The 19,069-nt window shown below is 39.7% G+C and overlaps 1 protein-coding gene across 6 annotated transcripts; it reads left to right on the top strand.

Annotated features, from left to right (window-relative positions):
* Positions 1–1,426: 1,426 nt before the first annotated feature.
* On the top strand, positions 1,427–19,065 carry epn1a (epsin 1a). 6 transcript variants are annotated; one of them, XM_086311516.1, is made up of 15 exons: positions 1,436–1,521; positions 2,262–2,311; positions 2,469–2,514; positions 5,933–6,093; positions 6,358–6,459; positions 6,835–6,993; positions 8,320–8,448; positions 8,779–8,899; positions 9,004–9,161; positions 9,328–9,399; positions 10,592–10,675; positions 11,906–12,185; positions 12,821–12,985; positions 13,221–13,463; positions 17,015–19,065. In XM_086311516.1, the coding sequence occupies exons 5-15, from the start codon at positions 6,391–6,393 to the stop codon at positions 17,479–17,481; spliced, it is 1,947 nt and encodes a 648-aa protein (XP_086167642.1). In that variant the 5' UTR covers positions 1,436–1,521; positions 2,262–2,311; positions 2,469–2,514; positions 5,933–6,093; positions 6,358–6,390; the 3' UTR covers positions 17,482–19,065. The 6 variants fall into 6 exon arrangements, with proteins under 6 accessions (XP_086167641.1, XP_086167646.1, XP_086167645.1 ...); XM_086311517.1 differs by lacking the exon at positions 1,436–1,521 and adding an exon at positions 1,528–1,749; XM_086311515.1 differs by lacking the exon at positions 2,262–2,311 and having other exon boundaries at positions 1,427–1,521.
* The last annotated feature ends 4 nt before the right edge of the window (positions 19,066–19,069 follow it).

Genomic DNA, 19,069 nt, shown 5'->3' on the forward strand with positions numbered 1-19,069 from the left:
GCCCCTTAAAGCTAAGGGTTGGGCCACCCTTGGCAGGAAGAACTGCAATCAGTCATTTTCAATAACCGGCAATGAATCTTTCACATCACTGTAGAAGAATTTTGGACCATTTATCGTCTCAGAATTGTTTTAAGTCAGCCACAGTAGAGGGGTTTTCAAGCATGAATGAATTGTTTATGGTCAGGTCAAAGCATCTCGATGTGATTTAAATCTGGACTTTGTCTAGGCCACTCTAAAACCTTTATTTTCTTGCGTCAGAGGTAGGCTTGCTGGTGTGTTTCGGAGCTTTGTCCTGGTGCATAACCCAAATTCACTTTGAGTTTCAGGGTATAAATTAATGGCTGGATGTTCTCCTTCAGGATTTTCTGGTAGAGAGCAGAATTCATGGTTCCATCAATTATGGCGAGTCGCCCAGGCCCTGAACCAGAAAAGCAGCCCCAGACCATCACATTAAAACGACCATGTTTGAATGATGGTATGATGTTCTTTTATGAAATGCTTTGTTAGTTTTACTTCTTTTGTGACATCTTGAGTGAGTCATTAATGTGCTCTTAGACTAATTTTGGTTGGCTGACCACTCCTGGAAAGCTTCACCACTATTCCACTTTTTTTTTTCCATTTGTAGATAATGGCTCTCACCATGGTTCACTGGAGTCCCAAAGTCTTAGAAATGGCTTTGTAACTCTTTCCAGACTGATTGATGTTGATGACTGTGTTTCTCAGCTATTTCTTTAGGTTGTGGTGTGAAGCTTTCCTTTTTGGGATCTTTTAGCCTATTTCACTTGGTCAGACAGGAACGATTTAAGTGATTTCTCGAATCAACAGGCTGGCAATAATCAGTCCTGGAGACAGCTAAAGAAACTGAACTGTGCTTTCTAAAAAAAAATGTTGTTCACATTAATTAACAGTTCCTTTACTGAGGAGGGGCCAGCTAGGTTTGGATTACCCTAATGAATGAAATCATCATTTAAAAACTGCATTTTGTGTTTCTTTGGGTAATCTTTGTCTAATATTAAACCTCCTATCACAATGTAAAAATATAAAATCAGGGGCAAGTTCTCCATTTTCTTGCCAATAGTAAAACGAGTTCCTCATCTAGGATTTTTAAAAATGAAACCAGAGAGACACCTTGTATAGTATCAAACAGTTTTCTTTTCTATTAGCCACACAAAATCTTTTTTTTTAATCTCTGAGAAGTCTGGAAAACGTGGAACAAACGTCTCCCAAATCAAAAATAATGACAAAAAAGAGGATGTGAGTTCTTCCCTTTGACACAAAATGAATATTAAAGAGGAAATTTATCTCAGATGTAAAAACGTACCCCGTATTACGTATTAAACGGTAATAAACAATCATTTCGATGTCTCTTTATTTGAGACTTTCATTTCATCTCAATTAATAATTCATGAGTCTCCTACTACCATCACAGGAAAACAAAGCTACAGGGGGTGCGGTCTTTCCTGTAGGCGAGAACGGAAGCGGAAATTCGGCCATCTCCTCGTACATTCAAGCTACAGCAGGGTCAGTAGACATTTATTTTAGATATTTATTGTGCCGGGTTGTCAGCCTTTTTCGACTCTTGAATGCGTGTATTCAGTAGTGTCCCAAAGCAGGACGTGAAGCTGGAGCTCATACGGTCTGTCAGTCATGTAGCGAACTAGCAACAGCTAACTGCTACCAGGCTAGCTGGCTAATGTGTCCGAACAGCAACAGCAGCAAAGTGATTTCTTTTATCAGTCAAAGTGGCAGGTAACCTTCACCTTTTTATCGATTTTGGGGTAATTCAGCGCTGGGACAGGAGCGACTCGTTCTGTTTAGTTACCCCGCTTTTTTGTGCCTAACTAAACCCCTCCGTGCACCTGTTAGTACTACACCCAGACTTTTTGATAGCAAAGTGATCGCAAACAGTTTCGATTAGCTTAGCTGGGAATAAGAGAGTTTGGTGCTCAGCTTTAGTCGATAAATTAAGCCTCTGCGACATAAAAATGTTCGCTTAATACCCGTGTGTGCCATTTTACAGCGGGCATTATCGTTTGCTTGCAGCTAGAAAAACGTTAGATGACAGTTTGGTTGCTAACATGTCATTTAGTTAGCCTGCTATCTTAATAGGTGTGACAGGGAGCTCAGCATCTGCCTGGCAGGGTCGTTAACGTTATCTGGGTGGGGGTCACGTCTTCGGGAGGCTGTGCAGTGTTAGCTGGATATGAGTGATAGGAGGAATAAATCAGTTAACACTTATGCCTGCTTTTCGCCTTTTTTAGTTGGCTTCAACCATACAATCCATCCTTCATATAGAGCAGCTTCCTGTGACGTGAGTTATGAGTAAATAAACGCTACAGCAGATCGTTTATCGCTTGTTCTGTATGTGATATAAGTGAGAGATCTGTGTATTTTTGGCGCTTGAGGCTGATAAAGTGTGTACTGTAGTGCTTCTGATGAAACTTTGTGGGGGATCTTTTTCCCTTCAGTGTGGCTTCAGACTGACGATATCCGAGAAGAGGAGCTATATAAAAGGTATGTTATGTCACTTATCATGGTTATCACGGATTAGCTGGCGTGTCTGAACTTTGGCACTGGGCTTCAGGAGTCTCTGAACTGACTTTTGCAATGGTTGCTTTCTGTTCAGTTATGCAACATGCTCTCATGTTTATCTGACCTACAAATCTGAACCCCTTATAGCTGTCAGGCTCATGTAAAACACTTAATGATCTTTGGAACGGTTATGTTTTTCATATAGTATCCAAACTAAAGGCTTTAAGTTTGTGCCATTTAAAATCCATTTAAAATGTGTAATCGAATGGTTTTCACACAGCTGAAATGGTGTGAATGACAGTTTTAGCTGTGTGGTCAGATGAAGGCATTTTTGAACGTGACACTGGGGCCAAACCATCCTAAATCATCCAATTGTTAAGAACATTTTCTGCTCAACCTTGTCCGATGTGCCTGTCTTTTTTTGTACATTTTCACTGCATTTTTAATATTCTTTGTATATTTTAAACCTAACCTGAGTCATACAGGGTAGTAGGTCTTGAAAATTAAGAATGTGCATGTATTTAACAAAATTTTCTCAGTTGAAACTCTGGAAACTATAAATTTACTATATTTGGATTATGAATTAACTAAGAATTTCATGTCAAAACAATATTCTACACATTTCATTTTGTGTAATTGTGAAATAAAATTATATATCACTCAGAAATTATTAATAGTTGGCTTTTGCAATGTGATTTTTTTTTTTTTTTTTTTTTTTTTTTTTTTTTTATCAGTATGTGAATAAACATGGGAATTTACAAGATGGCTTTCATTTTCCCCCTCCATATTTTAGTTAGAAAATACTCTGTATTTGTCTGAAATTACAGATCCCGATTCATCATTTGATATAGTAAATTTCAGGTATTTATCTTTAATATTTGCTGAGGTATGCTCATTCAAACATGGTCCCAAATTTCAAAGTGTAAGCTAGAGAAGTATTTCATATATTAATATAAATCCAAACTTTGGACCATCTCATTTTTAGGGATATCTGCGATGTTCGAGCAGAAGGCCCACTTTGTTTTGTGATGGAATGACCCAGCAGTTTTCAAACTTTAAACCAGTGTTTATATCTGCAGAAACTAGCCTTTATGTCAGCTAAAATGGTGTGAATGACTGTTTTAGCTGTTGTGTCAGATGAAAGCACTTTTAAGTGTGACACCTACAATTTTTTTTTTTTTTTTTTTTTTTTTTTTTTTTTTTGGTCTCCAGTAAGCTCCACAAACATGCAACTTAGTAGTCGGAGTTTCTCTCAAGATCTGGTTTTCAGGTGTGTCTTGCTTGTGTGGCACAGCGTTCACATTTGTTAATACCTTACAGAAAATAAAGGCCTATTAACATCCCAGTCCAACTGAAGCTATAAAAAAGTATATTTTTTTGTATTTTTTTTTTCCTCCTAACAGTTCTTGATCTTGAAGTGGTTGTATGTGTTTTTCTCTATACAAAAAAGTGATCAGTTTTACCACTGTGCAAATTTGATCCTCACTCTCAATCAGGTCATTTCATGTCAACTAATGTAGTACATTTGAATTTCATTGGTTACTTCTTGTGCAGTTACAGTAATCATTTTTTTTTATCCAGCCACACTATTTGGGAACCACTGGTTTAAACATTGTCAGCAGGTTGATTTATTACTGCAAGTTACAACTTATTTTAATAAGTAACAAGCAGTCAGAGCTAAAATCTTATTTTTCTTTCGTTCTTTAACTAATCTCAAGTTTGTAACCAGCATGCTGTTTGTAGAAGTCAGTTTCTTTACTTTATTGGTTCAGTATGAAGAAGGATCTGCTTGAATCTGGAGAAACGGAAAGAGCAGCAATGTTTCTTGCCAGTGCTGGTTTGCCACCTGGGGGAAGGTCCTCATACAGTGGGTGGGGAAAATTTGATATTTATTATATTATAAAGGAAAGACAATGTGCTTCCTTTATTTTGATCTGTTTTATTGCCTTTATTCAGTTAGATCCATAAGTGTTTTGAGAGTGATAGTTTTTGTAATTTTGCCTCTGTTCACATCAGAAAAGTGTAGCTAGCCCCTTCAGTGCTTCTGTCGGTGTCCAAATACTTATGGACCTGACCGTATTTTTGTGGCACAAGCTGAGGTAGCATCTGTTACGCAAGGAAAATGCAGATTGTGGCAGTGAGAGCTTGCATCTGGTCAGCAACAGTGTTTCAACCTGATGCGTGAGCAATCGGATACTAAAAAAAGCTCAGCAGGTAGTGAGGGATGTGCTGTTGATCCACAAAAATCATTCTGCGTGCCTTTTTTCTTTCTCCATCAGCAAACAGAATAAGTCCATGGTTTTTTGTTTTTTTTTCTTAGACCAAATTCAGGAACTGTCAGTGGTGTTGCAAAACAGAAACTATACGTTATTGCACCATAAGGTTTCCCACACTTGTGGGTATCAATCTCTTCGAATTAAAATACTCATTTAAAATCCGTCTCAAGTTTATAGTTTGTTTTAACCATGCGTGTCATTTTCTTGACATCCATACGTGACTCTGTCTCTGATTAGTGTCAGCACTGGTTGATGATATGTTGTTTTTAATAATCCGTGGTTCTGCTCTTGAGGCCTGCAAATATGGGTTCAAGATTAAAGTTTGTGGCAGTGTAATGATTAGAGTACCTGAAGTTAAGTAAACGGATCCCTTCTAAAATATTTATCTTAGTGCAACTCTTGTATAAATTTAGTCTGGTGTGAAGCTGGAAGTTGCCTAGATGTTTAGATGTGAAAACTAAATTATTGACTTTGTTAAGGAATCAAGGTTGAGGAGCCAAAATGGTTTGCCTGAAAGTGTGAACGCCATCTTTTTCTGTAAAATCGCATCCAGTTAAATTCACTGCTACATTTCTGTCATAAATTTACTTTGTTTTCCTTCACGCTTTCTTGCTCTTTTTACTGATTACTTTTATTTTTTGCTTCTAAAGATGGAATTTAACATTGTCAGTAAACATTATTTATCAGTTTGGCCTGGGGTAAATCTTCAAAGAAGATGTAAAGAAGAGAAAACAGACTTTAAAACTCACTGAATAATTATTTATAGTTAGATTGTAATGTTTCTCTTCACTTGACAAGTAAATAAAAAGACAACCTGTATTAGCTTTCAGTCAGATGGTCATATTTAAAATGACTGCATTCCTATTTTTAAGCTGTTTGCTCTAATAAGAGAAAAAGCTTGTAACTGATAAGTTGTGTCTCTGTGAAGCATGTGTGGATCAGCAACAGATCATGTGATATTTGTTGCTGAATATCTCCTTTGTCCTTTTGTTTTTTAAAATTTTTATAAATGGTTACTTTAGATTTAGTGACAGATTAAGTTTAAGGCTGCTTGCTGTGCTGTAGCAGAAGTATCCAAGTCACAATGCATTTACACTTACATTAATCTCAATCCTGCTCCCTAGTTTTCATCCCCCTTAGTCTGTGGTTTTGGGACCCAATGTTGCCACGGGAAGAAACAGACAAACCGAGACAAAGCACTCCATGAATGAGTGGCAGCCAAGATAGAGGAACGGCAATATACCAAGAGGAGAGACCCTTTTCCTGCATCAGTCTTGTGTAACAGGTGTGCATGATATTGTCTTTATTCCTCGTTTGATGCTGATTTGGGTTACCAATGCCATCTTCCACTCACTGATTGTTCTTCTTAAAGTCTGCTGCTCTTTCTTTCAGACTCTTGTATACGCACACTTCAAGTCTTCATCGTCTTTCTTGCTGGTTGTTTTATTGGTTGTAAGTCTTGTTGATTTGTGTGCGCTGGAAATAAACTTGTATTATTTGTATTGTACTAACTATACTTTACATTTCGTCTTGTCCATCTGCTGTTCAGATTTCAACAGAGCTCAGTGGCCAGACCGTTGCCATGTCGACCTCATCGCTACGGCGACAAGTAAAGAACATCGTCCACAACTATTCAGAGGCTGAAATCAAGGTTGTCTCTTGGCTTCTTAGCTGGCTTTTCTTCTTCTGTTTCATTTTCTGCACACATTCCCATTTTGTATCTAGGACTTAAGTGTAGCAAATGCATCTCTGCCACACAGATGATGAGATTATGCGGATTCCGATAATCTAATATTTCTTTGGAGAACCTCCTCACTCTTCCCCTTGTTATGTAGAGAATGAGCTAATCTAATCATATCGTACCCATTCATTATTCTCTGCAGCTTGTGATCTGATTGAATTTATTTTGTTACTCAGAACACTGTGCACCAACATGTCACAAAGTAATGTCTGAAATAATTCCCATCTCAGTCGGTTTGAGTGGAATAATTAATGGTTTATCCCTTTTGTGTGTTCTTGTGTCCAGGTTAGGGAGGCAACGTCGAATGACCCATGGGGCCCCAGCAGCTCCCTTATGTCAGAGATCGCTGATCTTACCTACAATGTCGTGGCCTTCTCGGAAATCATGAGCATGGTGTGGAAGCGCCTCAATGACCACGGCAAGAATTGGAGACATGTGTACAAGGTTTGTGAGTCCAGAAGTGAAGTTGGGGAATAACAATACAGATTAAACACAAGACCGTAAACACAATGGGAAAACTCCAAAATATAGCATATCATTATCTCATTATTTCATCCAAAGGAAATAAAGCATGCTACTTAAATTGTGAATATTTAAAAGTAAGTTGTTTGGAACAGTTCATCAGATATCTGGTTTAATAAAAAGGGCGAATCTGGGACTTTGCAGTGTGCAACCTTTTTTTTTTTTTCTGCATATTTCTGTCTTTTTGCTTAACCGAGAGACCCAAAATGTTCCTGCAAGTATTATTTTCATACTAATCTCGTGGTATTTACACACACAGAGCACCACTGTGACTATTGGTTGACATAGTATTTATGCCACCCCTCCTTCATTAGGTGCCTTGGTAAAAGCTGACAGTGGCGAACGCAGCCTTTTTGAAATGTGTAAAAATATGGCACAATTCTTACAGACCTTTGGAAGGAAAGTGCCTCAATTATAGGAGAATTCATAGTCACAATTATTGTATTAAATAGTAAGATTACAATTAATTTTTGGTTTTGCAAAAATCGACTGACTAAACGTAAAAGAAGAATGATGTCTTTTATACAAGTGTATTTCCATTAACTTTAATTCAACTGAAAAACTAAATAAAGAAATAAATGTGAACCAAACTAAATCTGCTGCCTGGCTGGAAGTAAATGTGGACTTTTATATAGAGGTTACAGTAAAGGAAAGGAATGTCCAAAACAGAGTGCAGCATAATAATCTTTCTATCAGAATCAGCTTGTGTTAATAAGTCGTGGAAACCGAAATTAAGGTTCACCTAATTGCACAGCCATAGTCTTTAAAAAACTGCTTGGTAGACACATCACCCTTAGATGTTTTGTAGTTTCAGTGTCTGCAAGTGCGCTGCTTGGGTCCAAGCAACAAAAAGTCTCCCATCAGACATTTTGCTTGAAGCTGTGTGCAGTTCTGTTTTCTTTTCTTTTTCTTTTTTCTTTTTTTATGACTGCGCAGGTTTGTTTACAGGACATTACCAAAGAGTGCACTACCTATGTGCCCTTTAAAAAAAGTTTTCCAGGAATAACTACTTATCCGCAATGTCTGAGTGTCTGCAGCAGGGAATAATTGCCACCTAAAAAGGTTTGGGGCTTTGGATGGGAATCCATGGCGTAGTTATGTCTGTAGTACAGAGATGGTCAGTAATTATGTGCGGGATTTAAAAACCGAAAGCTCAAATATTTGTTTTTATTTTTGTGTGTAAGATGTTTATTTTCTTTTTGGGAATTTTTGTATTTGAAAATTTACAGTTCTCTCCATTTTCTCTAGGCTATGACTCTTATGGAGTACCTGATCAAAACTGGTTCAGAACGTGTTGCCCAGCAGTGCCGAGAGAACATTTACGCAGTCCAGACCCTCAAGGATTTCCAGTACATAGACCGAGATGGCAAAGACCAGGTACACAGACACACCCATGCATTCAAAGCTGAATGGAAAGGAGAAGTCAGTGGTGATTAAAGTCCACGTTTGTGGAATGCAGGCGCACTCTGTAAAACGTCCTTGACTAAACTACAAGCAGCATGTTTGACTAGGTGTCTCTGACCTGTTGTGCAACTACACAAAGCCAGCCATAAAAGTTTTATTGGTTGTTGATAAATGAGCTTTGCTTGAGTTAAAACATTTTTTAAATCAATACAGTATTCTGTGTAAGTAACTGCTTTTATACTTGATTTTGTATCTGTTTTATGTTATGTATTAAATTAACAGTGGTTCGCTTTGTTTTTCCAGGGTGTGAATGTTCGAGAGAAAGCCAAACAGTTGGTGACGCTGTTAAAAGATGAAGAGAGACTAAGAGAGGAGAGGATCCACGCCCTGAAAACCAAAGAGAAGATGGCACAGACCTCCAGTGGTGAGACACCTACTCTAAGTAGTTAACAGACTGATCCAGTGGTCACAGTTGCAGTATTTATAAGAGGGTTTGGTCCCTTCTGTGCATATTTATCTCCACTTTAGCCTCCTCAGCCCCCTCAGCACCCAGCCTGGGGGGCAGCCTGTCGCTGGGCTCACATTCTGGGGGTGCTGATAGTGAGCAGGCTTGGCCACAGAGCTCTGGAGAAGAAGATCTGCAGCTCCAGCTGGCTTTGGCTATGAGTAAAGAAGAGGCAGAGCAGGTAACACCAAGTAGACCTGTTGAGCTAAGCTTACTGGTCCTTTACTTCAGATAAGTTTGCAGTCAGTCTAATGTACACGTCACTTATGTACACAAAGGCTTTACAAATATTGTACATGCAGCACACCTAGCTTTGCTCTCACCATTTAACCCCTGAACTCCCCCAGAATAGCACGGACCCTCTGGAGGATGCAGAGCTCCGCTATGCACTCACACTCAGCAAAGAGATTCACCAACAGGTCAGGGGCAGAGAGTGTGTCCAGCTGGCTGGAGAGCCAGTCATCAACTATCTGTCTTTCTGTCAAATGGAATTTCTCAAGCAAATGTCAAGTATTGATCGATCAAGAAAAAATGAATTAATGCTCGTATTTGCAGTAATCCTGTTGCAGTAATTCAGTTTAAAAAGTCGCATCCTAAGAGGCGCTTTTCAGAACCTCATCAAGATGTGTTAAAACTGCAAGAAAAACGTGCACCTAACAAATTAATCATCTGCCATCTAGAATTTGCATGTCACTTGCAAATATTTGCCATAATTTATTAACAATGAGTGGCTTGCAAGTATTGATTATTCTTTCTTTCTCATTGCCGTCTCTGATAGCATGCACTTAACCCTAGTCTTGATTTGAAACATTTCTTTCCTAACCTCTAACACCCTCCTGCTGTTGTAACTTCCTGTTTCTGTGTTTACTGAGTGCTAACCTTGTTTGTCTGCATCAAGTGTTTGCAGTCCTGCACTTACTGTAAAACTAGACTAGTTTAGCCTTTCAGATTTAATGTTAATGTTGCTTACTGGCATTAAAGACGATCTGTTGTCTTGCAGATAAGTCTGTGTTATGCTGTCAGTCCTCAGTGAAATGTGTTAGAATAAAGGTGGCAATAGGCAGGATCTTAAGTTGATGTTCAAGATCTCCATCTGAGCTGAAATTAATTGTTATTGATTTCATATAAAAGGCTTTCTATTTCTACTATAAAAGTTTTGTCCTTCAGGTGATAAAGAAGCTCTGCTGTGCGCAGCTACCGAACTGATACCATTGTTGGTGCAGGCAGTTAAAACCCACACAGCAGTTGGAGTATTCACCATGGCAGCATTTGATAGCAAACAAACGAACCACAGCTGCTTTTGCACCTGTATCCTCCCTCTCAGGAGCCGTTTTGCCTACCCATGTCTAAGACATCTTCCTGCCACCGTCTTCAGTTTTAGGATGCCGCGTGACAGCGCTTGTAATCTAAATTGTGTTAAGCTGTGTAAAAATTACAAGCTCTTCACACACATTGTGTGAACAGCCTTATCTTTTGCCTTTGAATCATGATTAAAGGTTAGGGTTTCCTCTTTCGCTCATACTGACCTTCAGTGTGGATTTAATGAATCTGTGCCTGTGGTGCGTTTTTGGAGTTTGCTGATGGATATAATTGTGTGTTTGTGATTGGCAGGAGGAGCGGCTGCGCAGAGGTGATGACCTGAGACTGCAGATGGCTATTGAGGAGAGCAAGAGGGAGAAACCAAAACCAGAAGAGGTGGGTGTTTTTGTTTTGTTTTAATGAATATAGATAAGCTGCATTGGATCATCTGCTTTACTTGGGTCTGTGTGTGTCTCCATGAGTAAATTCAGCTTTTTTAGCTGTGTGTCTGATTAACAAAGTGTGACTTGACTTGAAGTGAAAACTTTCAGATACTAAAAGTGTTGGTAAAATACAGATGGACTGTTCAGCAAAAAGAAAAAAGCAGATGGTACGTGAAAGCATTATCAGGTGTCTTATTTGACTTCATGTGTAAGCAGTGTTGCTAAGGATTCAAATTTGCATGAAGCTTGGAAACACACAATGTTTTCATTGTACTGGGGAGACACATTGTGCTCCATAAAACGCACAGTGCGTAGATTTTATCATGACTGATGCAATAATCCGCTCGTTCGTAAGAAAGCTTTGGGTCCAAAGCTACTCCTCAGTGTTACACAACCCTTCAGGTCTTTCAAGTTTCAGAGCTTAAGACACATTAATCATTCTCTGAAATGTGAGATACCTTTGTGCTTTCATTCAGTTTTTTTCTCCTCTACAGTAATAAAAATCAGTTCAGCCGTTGCCAGAATTTTCCACCAAAAAGGCATCTTTGTTGAGACTGCAGATGGTCTTCAAAGCATAACTAACAGCTATTATTATTTTTAATAATAAATTAATTAATATTTCTAATTTTCAATTTTCTCCTTTATCAGAACACTATTATCTAACCTCAGAATGTCACCTGAGGTTCTACTCCCCTGATCCTTGGTTCATACAAGCCAACATTTGAGATTATCCCAATTTTATTCATGTAAAATAGTTGCTTAAAAAGACCAAACACGCATAAGAAAAATGGAAGCCTCTGCAAAAACAATGGAGAGGAAGAAGGCCTTTAACCGCCCACACAGTGAGCAGTTTGGTTAAGGCTTACTTCCCTAAACTATTTGGAAAACTAAACTTTTGAAACAAAGATTGAAATCACTTTCATTTAAGTCCCAACTCAAGTAATAAATAATTTTTAAAATGTGCAAAAAACAGCGAAAGAAAAGTTGGTGCTGACAGAGGAGAGATGCCAACAATTCTCCTTCTGTGGTTTTACATCTCATCAGCACTATTGATGAATGCCCGAGAGAGAGAACAGGCTAATAAGACTGATAGAAAATGATAAATGTGCTGGCATAGTGAACCGTGTGTAATGATGTCCATCAGCTGTGCAAGCATTAATTCATTAAATGTTCTCTTGTACAGAGCGCTCTGATGGAGCTGAGTGCTGTGGACCCCTGGGGGACCCCTGCTGCTCCTGTCGTGAGCTCCGCCGGGCCCTCACCTCTACCCACAGTTTCTGCCTCTGCCGCCTCGGGCCCGTGGGGCACAGCCACCACAGATCCATGGGGGGTAGCATCACCCACATCCCCTACAAGCTCTGATCCTTGGGGTGGGGGAGCTCCGCCTGTTATAGCTGCTCCTCCAGATCCATGGGGTGAATCGTCCAACAAAGTAAACAACGTCGACCCCTGGGGAAGCTCAGGTAAGGATCTTCGACCCGTGGTCATGTTTGACCTCTGTCGGCAGTCAGGTGGGTGGGACTGTACTTGTTGCTGGTGATTAAAACAGAACCTTGTCTCTGTGGGTGAAAGAGGATGTGGAGACTTTTTCTCCCCTTCACTCCACGGTTGCATTTCCCCTCATACATGTCACCATGCTGTCATAGCTGATCTTTTCATCCGTCTATACATGCTTTCTCTTTGTAGTGATGAAAGCAAGCATGCCATTCCCCCTCTGTGTCTAAACCAGGGATTTTTATCCTCTTGTTTTTACTCAGGACTGACTGTGGCTGTCTCAACCAGAGCTTTCTCTTCTCTTGCCCTCTGTATGCCTTTTTCAGTTATTTATCTATTATTTATTTTTTATTTTTTTAAATGTATAAGGTTGCTTCTTATCTCTCCTTTACCTCCGATAAGTTTCAGATTATCTTTAGGAGTAAGTAATGTGGCTGTCAGTTGCATCAGTCCTCCTGGAAAGTTAACAATGGAGAGGTTGAGGAGAGAGAAACACCTCTGTTGTTGCCCAGCCCAGCTTCCTGTCCCCGCCTTATTGTGAGTTGTACCTGTAAGGTGTTGTGTTAACCCTCCCCTCCCTTGCGTGTCCTTCCCTCCCCTGTAGCTGTGACCCCCCCCAGTGCTGACCCCTGGGGTCCTCCATTGCCTCCCAGCACTTCCTCCTCCGGGGGGCCAGTAGACCCCTGGGCAAAGGACGGGCCTGTCCCTGCCTCTGACCCTATCACCTCTGACATCTGGAGTGGCTCCGCCAAACACACTAACGGCACAGGTACATTGACACTTAAAACTACGTGAACTCTCACATGCTCGGGTTCTGGCGCAAAATTGTAAACAGAATTGACATATTTTGCACACAAATTTCCAAATGCATGCACTCAGCAGCTGTCCTGTCTAACATTTCATCCTCCTTTGTGTGAGTATGTACTCGGATATTGTTTTTTGCTGTTATGAGTGCGTTTTTAAGAGTCTGATTTACTCTTTCTGCTCCTCATTACCTCGCTTAGGAGATCCAGAGCAACTAGGATCTTCAGGAGCAGGCGCTGACAGCACAGGCTCACCGGTACCCTTTGACCTGTCCTCTCTTGGTTCTTCACTTCCTGTTCGGAAGACTCCCGAGTCCTTCCTGGGCCCCAACGCAGCACTGGTGGATCTCGATTCTCTGGTGCCGTCTAAACCCAAACCCAAACAGCCACCGCCTCCCTCTATCTCGTCCTCATCAGCACACAACCCCTTCCTTCAGAACACAGGTTAGTTACAGCTGAACTTCATGAGCTCGACGTTTTGTGTCCAGAAAGACAAATTCAGTCTCTCTGAATTCCTGTGACTCGTATTTAGGGAGAGCCTGGAATATTCATGAATTTCTGTAAGCATTTATATGAAAATGACTGACATTAACATGAAACTGCTGTGTAATGGGGCTTTGCAAACTTTAGGGGCGTACCTTTTATCAGCCTATGGAAGCATTTACAGAAATTGAAAAAGGAAAGAAAATCATTGAGTTAATAAATCAGTAGAAAATATATAACTTATTTGTTTAAATGTAAAATTAAAATTTGAGTAACTGTAAAAGTAAAATGTAAGAGCAAATGTTTGCGTTTCCACCTTTATTTTGTGGGACTGAAACAAAATATGAGTATTTTATTTGAAAGATGAAAAATGAATTTAAAACATGCTTGTCAGGGAAATAAAAACAAAATGAAGATGTAAAATGATTATCACAGTGGTTTCTGATTAATTTGGTCGATCAGTTTACTAATTCAGCTCCCGTCTCTTCATTTTTATTTATTTATTTTTTTTGCATTTGCCTCACTTTCATGCACATGTCACAATATCATAATATCTGATCAACATGCAGAAACCAGGCTGAAGTCCAAAATATTGTTTTGCTTTTTTGTTTGCTAAAATTTTAAAACTTCTAGGTTAACATGGCGAAAATTGATTTAATCTTCTCTGCGAGATTTTAACTCGGAGATGTCAAACTGTCTCCATTCTTTTATTCATTATTGTGGTTTACAAATAACGTTTGTGGCATTTTCTGATTCGATAACGAGAAACTTCTTCTTAATCACAATCCACACATCGTTACCGACCAAACACAGACAATAATGGCAAAAAACACAGAAGTTTCAGAATGAACTGCTCTTTTAGAAAGTGCAATGTATTAAAAATTAATTCCATAAAACGTCTGTTAGCAAAGCAAAGACAAAACGCAACCCTTTTAATTGTATGTGCGTGCCATATTCACATTTAGTTTTTTTTTTTTTTTTTTTTTTTTTTTTAAAAAAACATTTTCTTAATTGCAAAAAATATATAATAATCTCAAATACTGTGAAAGATCATTGCATATATATCTTAATATATCTGGCTATGTGAACTAAGCCAGTAAAAATGTATCTTTACTATGTCTTAAAGGCTTTCTGATGTTAATAAGGATGATGTTATGATATAGACCAGGGGTAGGCAACCTTTCTGATGATGTGTGCCGTCTAAACTTTCCTCAGAAGTCAATGTGCCATATGATTGCATTAGCAATAAATTTAATAACGCTCTATATTAACAGTTTCACACTATATAGAACCACTTTGTAAAATTATATTTGTTTGTAGATGTTGGCAGCTATCAGCGAATAGTTATCAGCTATTTTGAAACAAAAAACAGACACTTTTTATCCATAACAAGAACTTCATAACAGCAAATGAACTGTACAACAGAAATGCAAATGCTATTTATGGTCTCCTCACAACAATGATAAGAAAAATTAACTGGGCCAATATGGCATGTTTGTTAATGCAGAGACACACATGTTAATGTGATTTCTGGTCTCCCACTCAGAGACACAGGTCTCCGAGTGTCCAGCATTCAGACGGCTACCTGAGGACACTATTCGTGTGAGAGAAAATCTGCTCACACAGATACAGTATGTAGAGCCAAAATCTGTCAATAAGACCTCTGCAATGTTCTGAAGACAGTTAAACCTGTCAGGTAGTGATGTCCAGCAGGTGAAAATGCAAGTTCCATGAACACGCACAGCTGTGGATTCCAGCTGCGTTCGTAGTTCTGCAAACTTTAACCCCCACGGAGTCAAGCTTTCCAGTTCAATCAGCTGCATTTCAATGTTGCATTAACTGGCATTAACTCAGCCAGTTAATGCGAGACAAATCCAGCTGCTCATTAAAGCTTTCTGGTTTGATCAGAAAAGAAAACATTGGTCCATACACCTGAAAGTCCAGAAAACCTATTGTGAATTCTGTCTCAAGTCTACGGAGGTAGCCATGTATTTCCATGGTGCTGATGCTGCGCTGAGCAGACAGCTCCTGAAGCTTTTGAAGTGTCAGAATGTGGAAAGCTAGCAACGTCCCTCTCACCGGTAGGCTACGTTATTTTTAGCCAATTACAAGTTGAATCTGGTAGTTGGGGTTGTTAGCTAAGATACCATCAATAAGAAGCGGCACAACTACTGTGTCTATGTGAGCTAATTTGCGATGTGCACCGCTGGCCCGGCCATTTATTTGAATGCACCTTCTCAGATTAATTCACTGCATGTCGTGCCCAGGGCTGGACTGGGACAAAAAACAAACGAGAGAAAAGCTGATCACTGATCAGTTTCATGATTGGAGTAGCAACAGGAGAGGGAGGGGGAGAGAATGAGAGAAGAGGCAGCTGTGCAGCGTATAGACCCAGAATAACTCCAGCTTTGTGTCTTTACGGGACAAACTTTGTTTCTTTTCAGCTCCATATGAAACGTGTAATATTTTCTCTGAATACGAGACGATTCTGTTTTTCTCTACTAACTAACCTTATGAATAAAATAAAGTTCACTATCAGTAACATCATAGCACCCACCCAGCTGTATAGAAACTCAGTCATGCTAGCTAGTACGCAGTACGAGTTATTGTAACTGACGGTAAAAAGTAAGCCCAACGAAAATAAACTACACCTAAACTTGGTTTATATCTGACCCAGATAGACTGCAGGTCATAACTTCTTATCGGAAGTTCAGTTCACCTGACACTCGGACCGGCGGCCGCCTCGGGTCTCTCCTCCTCCTGCTTCCCCTTTCGCTCATCCACCTGCTGGCCTCTGTGGATCCTCTGCCACAGCAACCACCAAACAACTGAGTTATTTTTACACATCGGTCAGCATCTGGCCAATCCACCACCATTCATTGTTTATGCTGTTACAAAAAAATAATAATAATCGGCCCATAAAAATGAAAAATCACCATTGACCCATCAAGCAAATGTCCGGTATCCCGATGGCCAGTCCACTTATGGCCATGCCATCAGTTAACCCAGCTGGCAAGCGTGCCCAGGGTTGCCGACCCCTGGTATAGACGTTAATTAATATTAACAATAATTCACTGACCAACCTAACAACCCTCGGGTCAGTTTAATGGCTCATGAAAAAAAACTTTTATTTTTGATTTTTTTTAAATATTAATGCAATCTAAATAATATTTTTTTTATATCATTTCACTTTCAATCTGAAAAATGTTATGAAAGCCTTGTAATGAATATGGTCTAGTACACCCCTGCCCCCCTTTAGACTCACTCTGTCTGCTGCAAGTTGTTCCTTCCATGTAAAATATGACAGCTGCCGTCAGCCTTTAGAAAGCTGTATTTGTAATTTAACCATTCTGATATCAGACTACGTTAACAGATCGTCTGCATGTTTAATACAACTCCACAGCCTCCAGCTCCACATTAAACTGTGCCAATGTTAATAATAACATTAAATTAAAAATGTGTTAGACGAGTGAACTTTGATTTATCCCGTGTACGTGTTTCTTCTGTCCCAGGTTCATCTCCTGCTACTGGCATGGCAGTGACTCCGGGCAGTACCATTTCCAGTAGGGGGGTTTCTCCAACACCTGCATCATCCAACCCTTTTGGGGTGGCTCCTCCTATGACCTCCATCTCACCTCAGCCCTCCTCACTCGGCCTTAGCGGCCTCCGCACCAGTCCTGTGCCTCCCAATCCCATGCTGGGCATGGTGCAACCAGGAATGGGCATGGTGCCAATGAGTATGGGAATGGGGGCTCCGGGAATGGGCCTGGGCATGATGCAGCCCAGCCCCATGAGCATGCCGTACAGCGGGCTCTCCCCAATGGCACCCCCAGGCTCAGGTCTGATGGGACCCGGAGTCGCACCACCTCCTCAGCTGATTTTGGGTGGGCCCACAGGACCAGGAGGGGTGATGGGTGCTGGAGGATCAGTGGGAGGTGGAGGAACGACGGGCACAAGCACCAACCCATTTCTTCTTTGAGGAAGTGTCACCACTACTTGGCTCACCTTTCAGCCTCCTCTGTCATACCTGCTGCCCCCTTCAGTCACCCCCCCCCCCCCTCACCAATGCAATTTGTGTCCAAAAAGAAAAATGTCTACATCTCTATATTTAAAGAAAACAAACAAACAAAAAAAAACGAAATCAAAAAAATGTTTCATCTTTTCCTTTTTTGAAAGCATTATTTCATTTCAGAATAATTATTTCGTTTATTTAGTCCTTTCATTTCACGGGTTATTTTACGGGTGGGAAATAGAGATCTATTTATTTTGTTTTAATTCTGTTCTGTATCGTACTTCATGTATTTGTTTTTGTTTTTCATTTTTGGTCCTTTCAGTCCTGTCTTGAAATGAAGGTAAGTCTGTGATACCTCGAGGCTTTTTCAGTAGTGTCTCTATTCTAACATTACTGCACTGGGAGAGAGGGAGGATGAGGAGACAGCCACTAACAAACTGGACAAAGAAACTGTTGTACCTGCCTCTTCCTCTTCTCTCCCTCTAGGATGAAGACAAACACTGAATCACTGAAATGAAACGAGTGCATGAAGAGCTATTTTTAATGAACTGTAGACTGAGATACGGGCTGAACAACCTGCATTAACATTTCAGGCACAATGTGGTCAAATTGTTTCACTTTTAATTTAATGGTAAATGTAATTTATTTTTTCCAACTTTTTGGGAACAAATAAACAAGGAGGATTGTGTGATGATGCCATCTAGATCAAATGCCTTTCCCCCCCCCCCTTTTTTCCCTATTCTGCTTCTTCCTGGTTACTGTAGAAAACCTAAAGAGCTCTGACATCTGTGATCCAATGGAGGGAGGGAGTGATGTTTGAAAGTGTGTGTGTGTGTGTGTGTGTGTGTGTGTGTGTGTGTGTGTGTGTGTGTGGCAAAGTGCGAATGAGAACACAAATGCTCATTTTTGAGTGTGCAAGTACGCAATTGTTCAAATGTTCATGTCTTTGTATGTGTCTGTCTCCATTTTTTTTTTTTCCCCCCCGTGTCCGATCTCATTTCAGTGACTCAGAAAGGAAGAATCCACATTGATTATTTTTGCTTTTGGAAGTTGTAATAATAAGATGTGATGTGGGGATTTCAAATGAGGTGTTGTAAGGGTCACCTTTGTTTTTTTTGTTTTGTTTTTTCCCTGCCAATCATATTTCACACTCTTCTTTTCAGTAATTAAAAGCAGTTTTTCTTAATCACACATTTCATATGGGATTCCTGGCATGCAGGTGTCCTAGAGCAGCACTGTCCTTGTGTTTCATCCCCCTTTCCTTTGGAGAGGGACGGCAACTGATGCTTCTTTAAAAATAAGAAATAAACAAAAAAAGACAATTATTTCAGCAAATGGAAGGAGATAAAACTGGGACTCGACAATATGCTTTTCATGCTGTTCTTTTAATTTAGTTTGATGAATTTATTGTTATTTTATATCAACAAGAAGAATATCTCTTTTATCGGGTAAGGTGGAATTTTGTGTGGTGTTGACTGTGAACATTCACATTTGAAAAGTAAAATGGAAAAAAATCAGAAGAAATTTATGAAATAAAACAAAAACACGAAATGTC

The sequence above is a fragment of the Aulonocara sp. 'chitande type north' Nkhata Bay genome, linkage group LG11 (genome assembly GCF_057382095.1).
Source record: "Aulonocara sp. 'chitande type north' Nkhata Bay isolate Kocher_YH1m ecotype deep benthic linkage group LG11, A_spYH_male_GT1.1, whole genome shotgun sequence".
NCBI lineage: Eukaryota > Metazoa > Chordata > Actinopteri > Cichliformes > Cichlidae > Aulonocara > Aulonocara sp. 'chitande type north' Nkhata Bay.

Excerpts from the sequence above, each read along its gene's own strand:
- epn1a (XM_086311515.1), top strand. The coding sequence starts at position 6,391 with ATGTCGACCTCATCGCTACGGCGACAAGTAAAGAACATCGTCCACAAC. Across the intron at positions 9,162-9,327 it reads GTAAAGAAGAGGCAGAGCAG|AATAGCACGGACCCTCTGGA; the intron begins GTAACACCAAGT and ends GAACTCCCCCAG. Across the intron at positions 12,186-12,820 it reads CGACCCCTGGGGAAGCTCAG|CTGTGACCCCCCCCAGTGCT; the intron begins GTAAGGATCTTC and ends CCTCCCCTGTAG.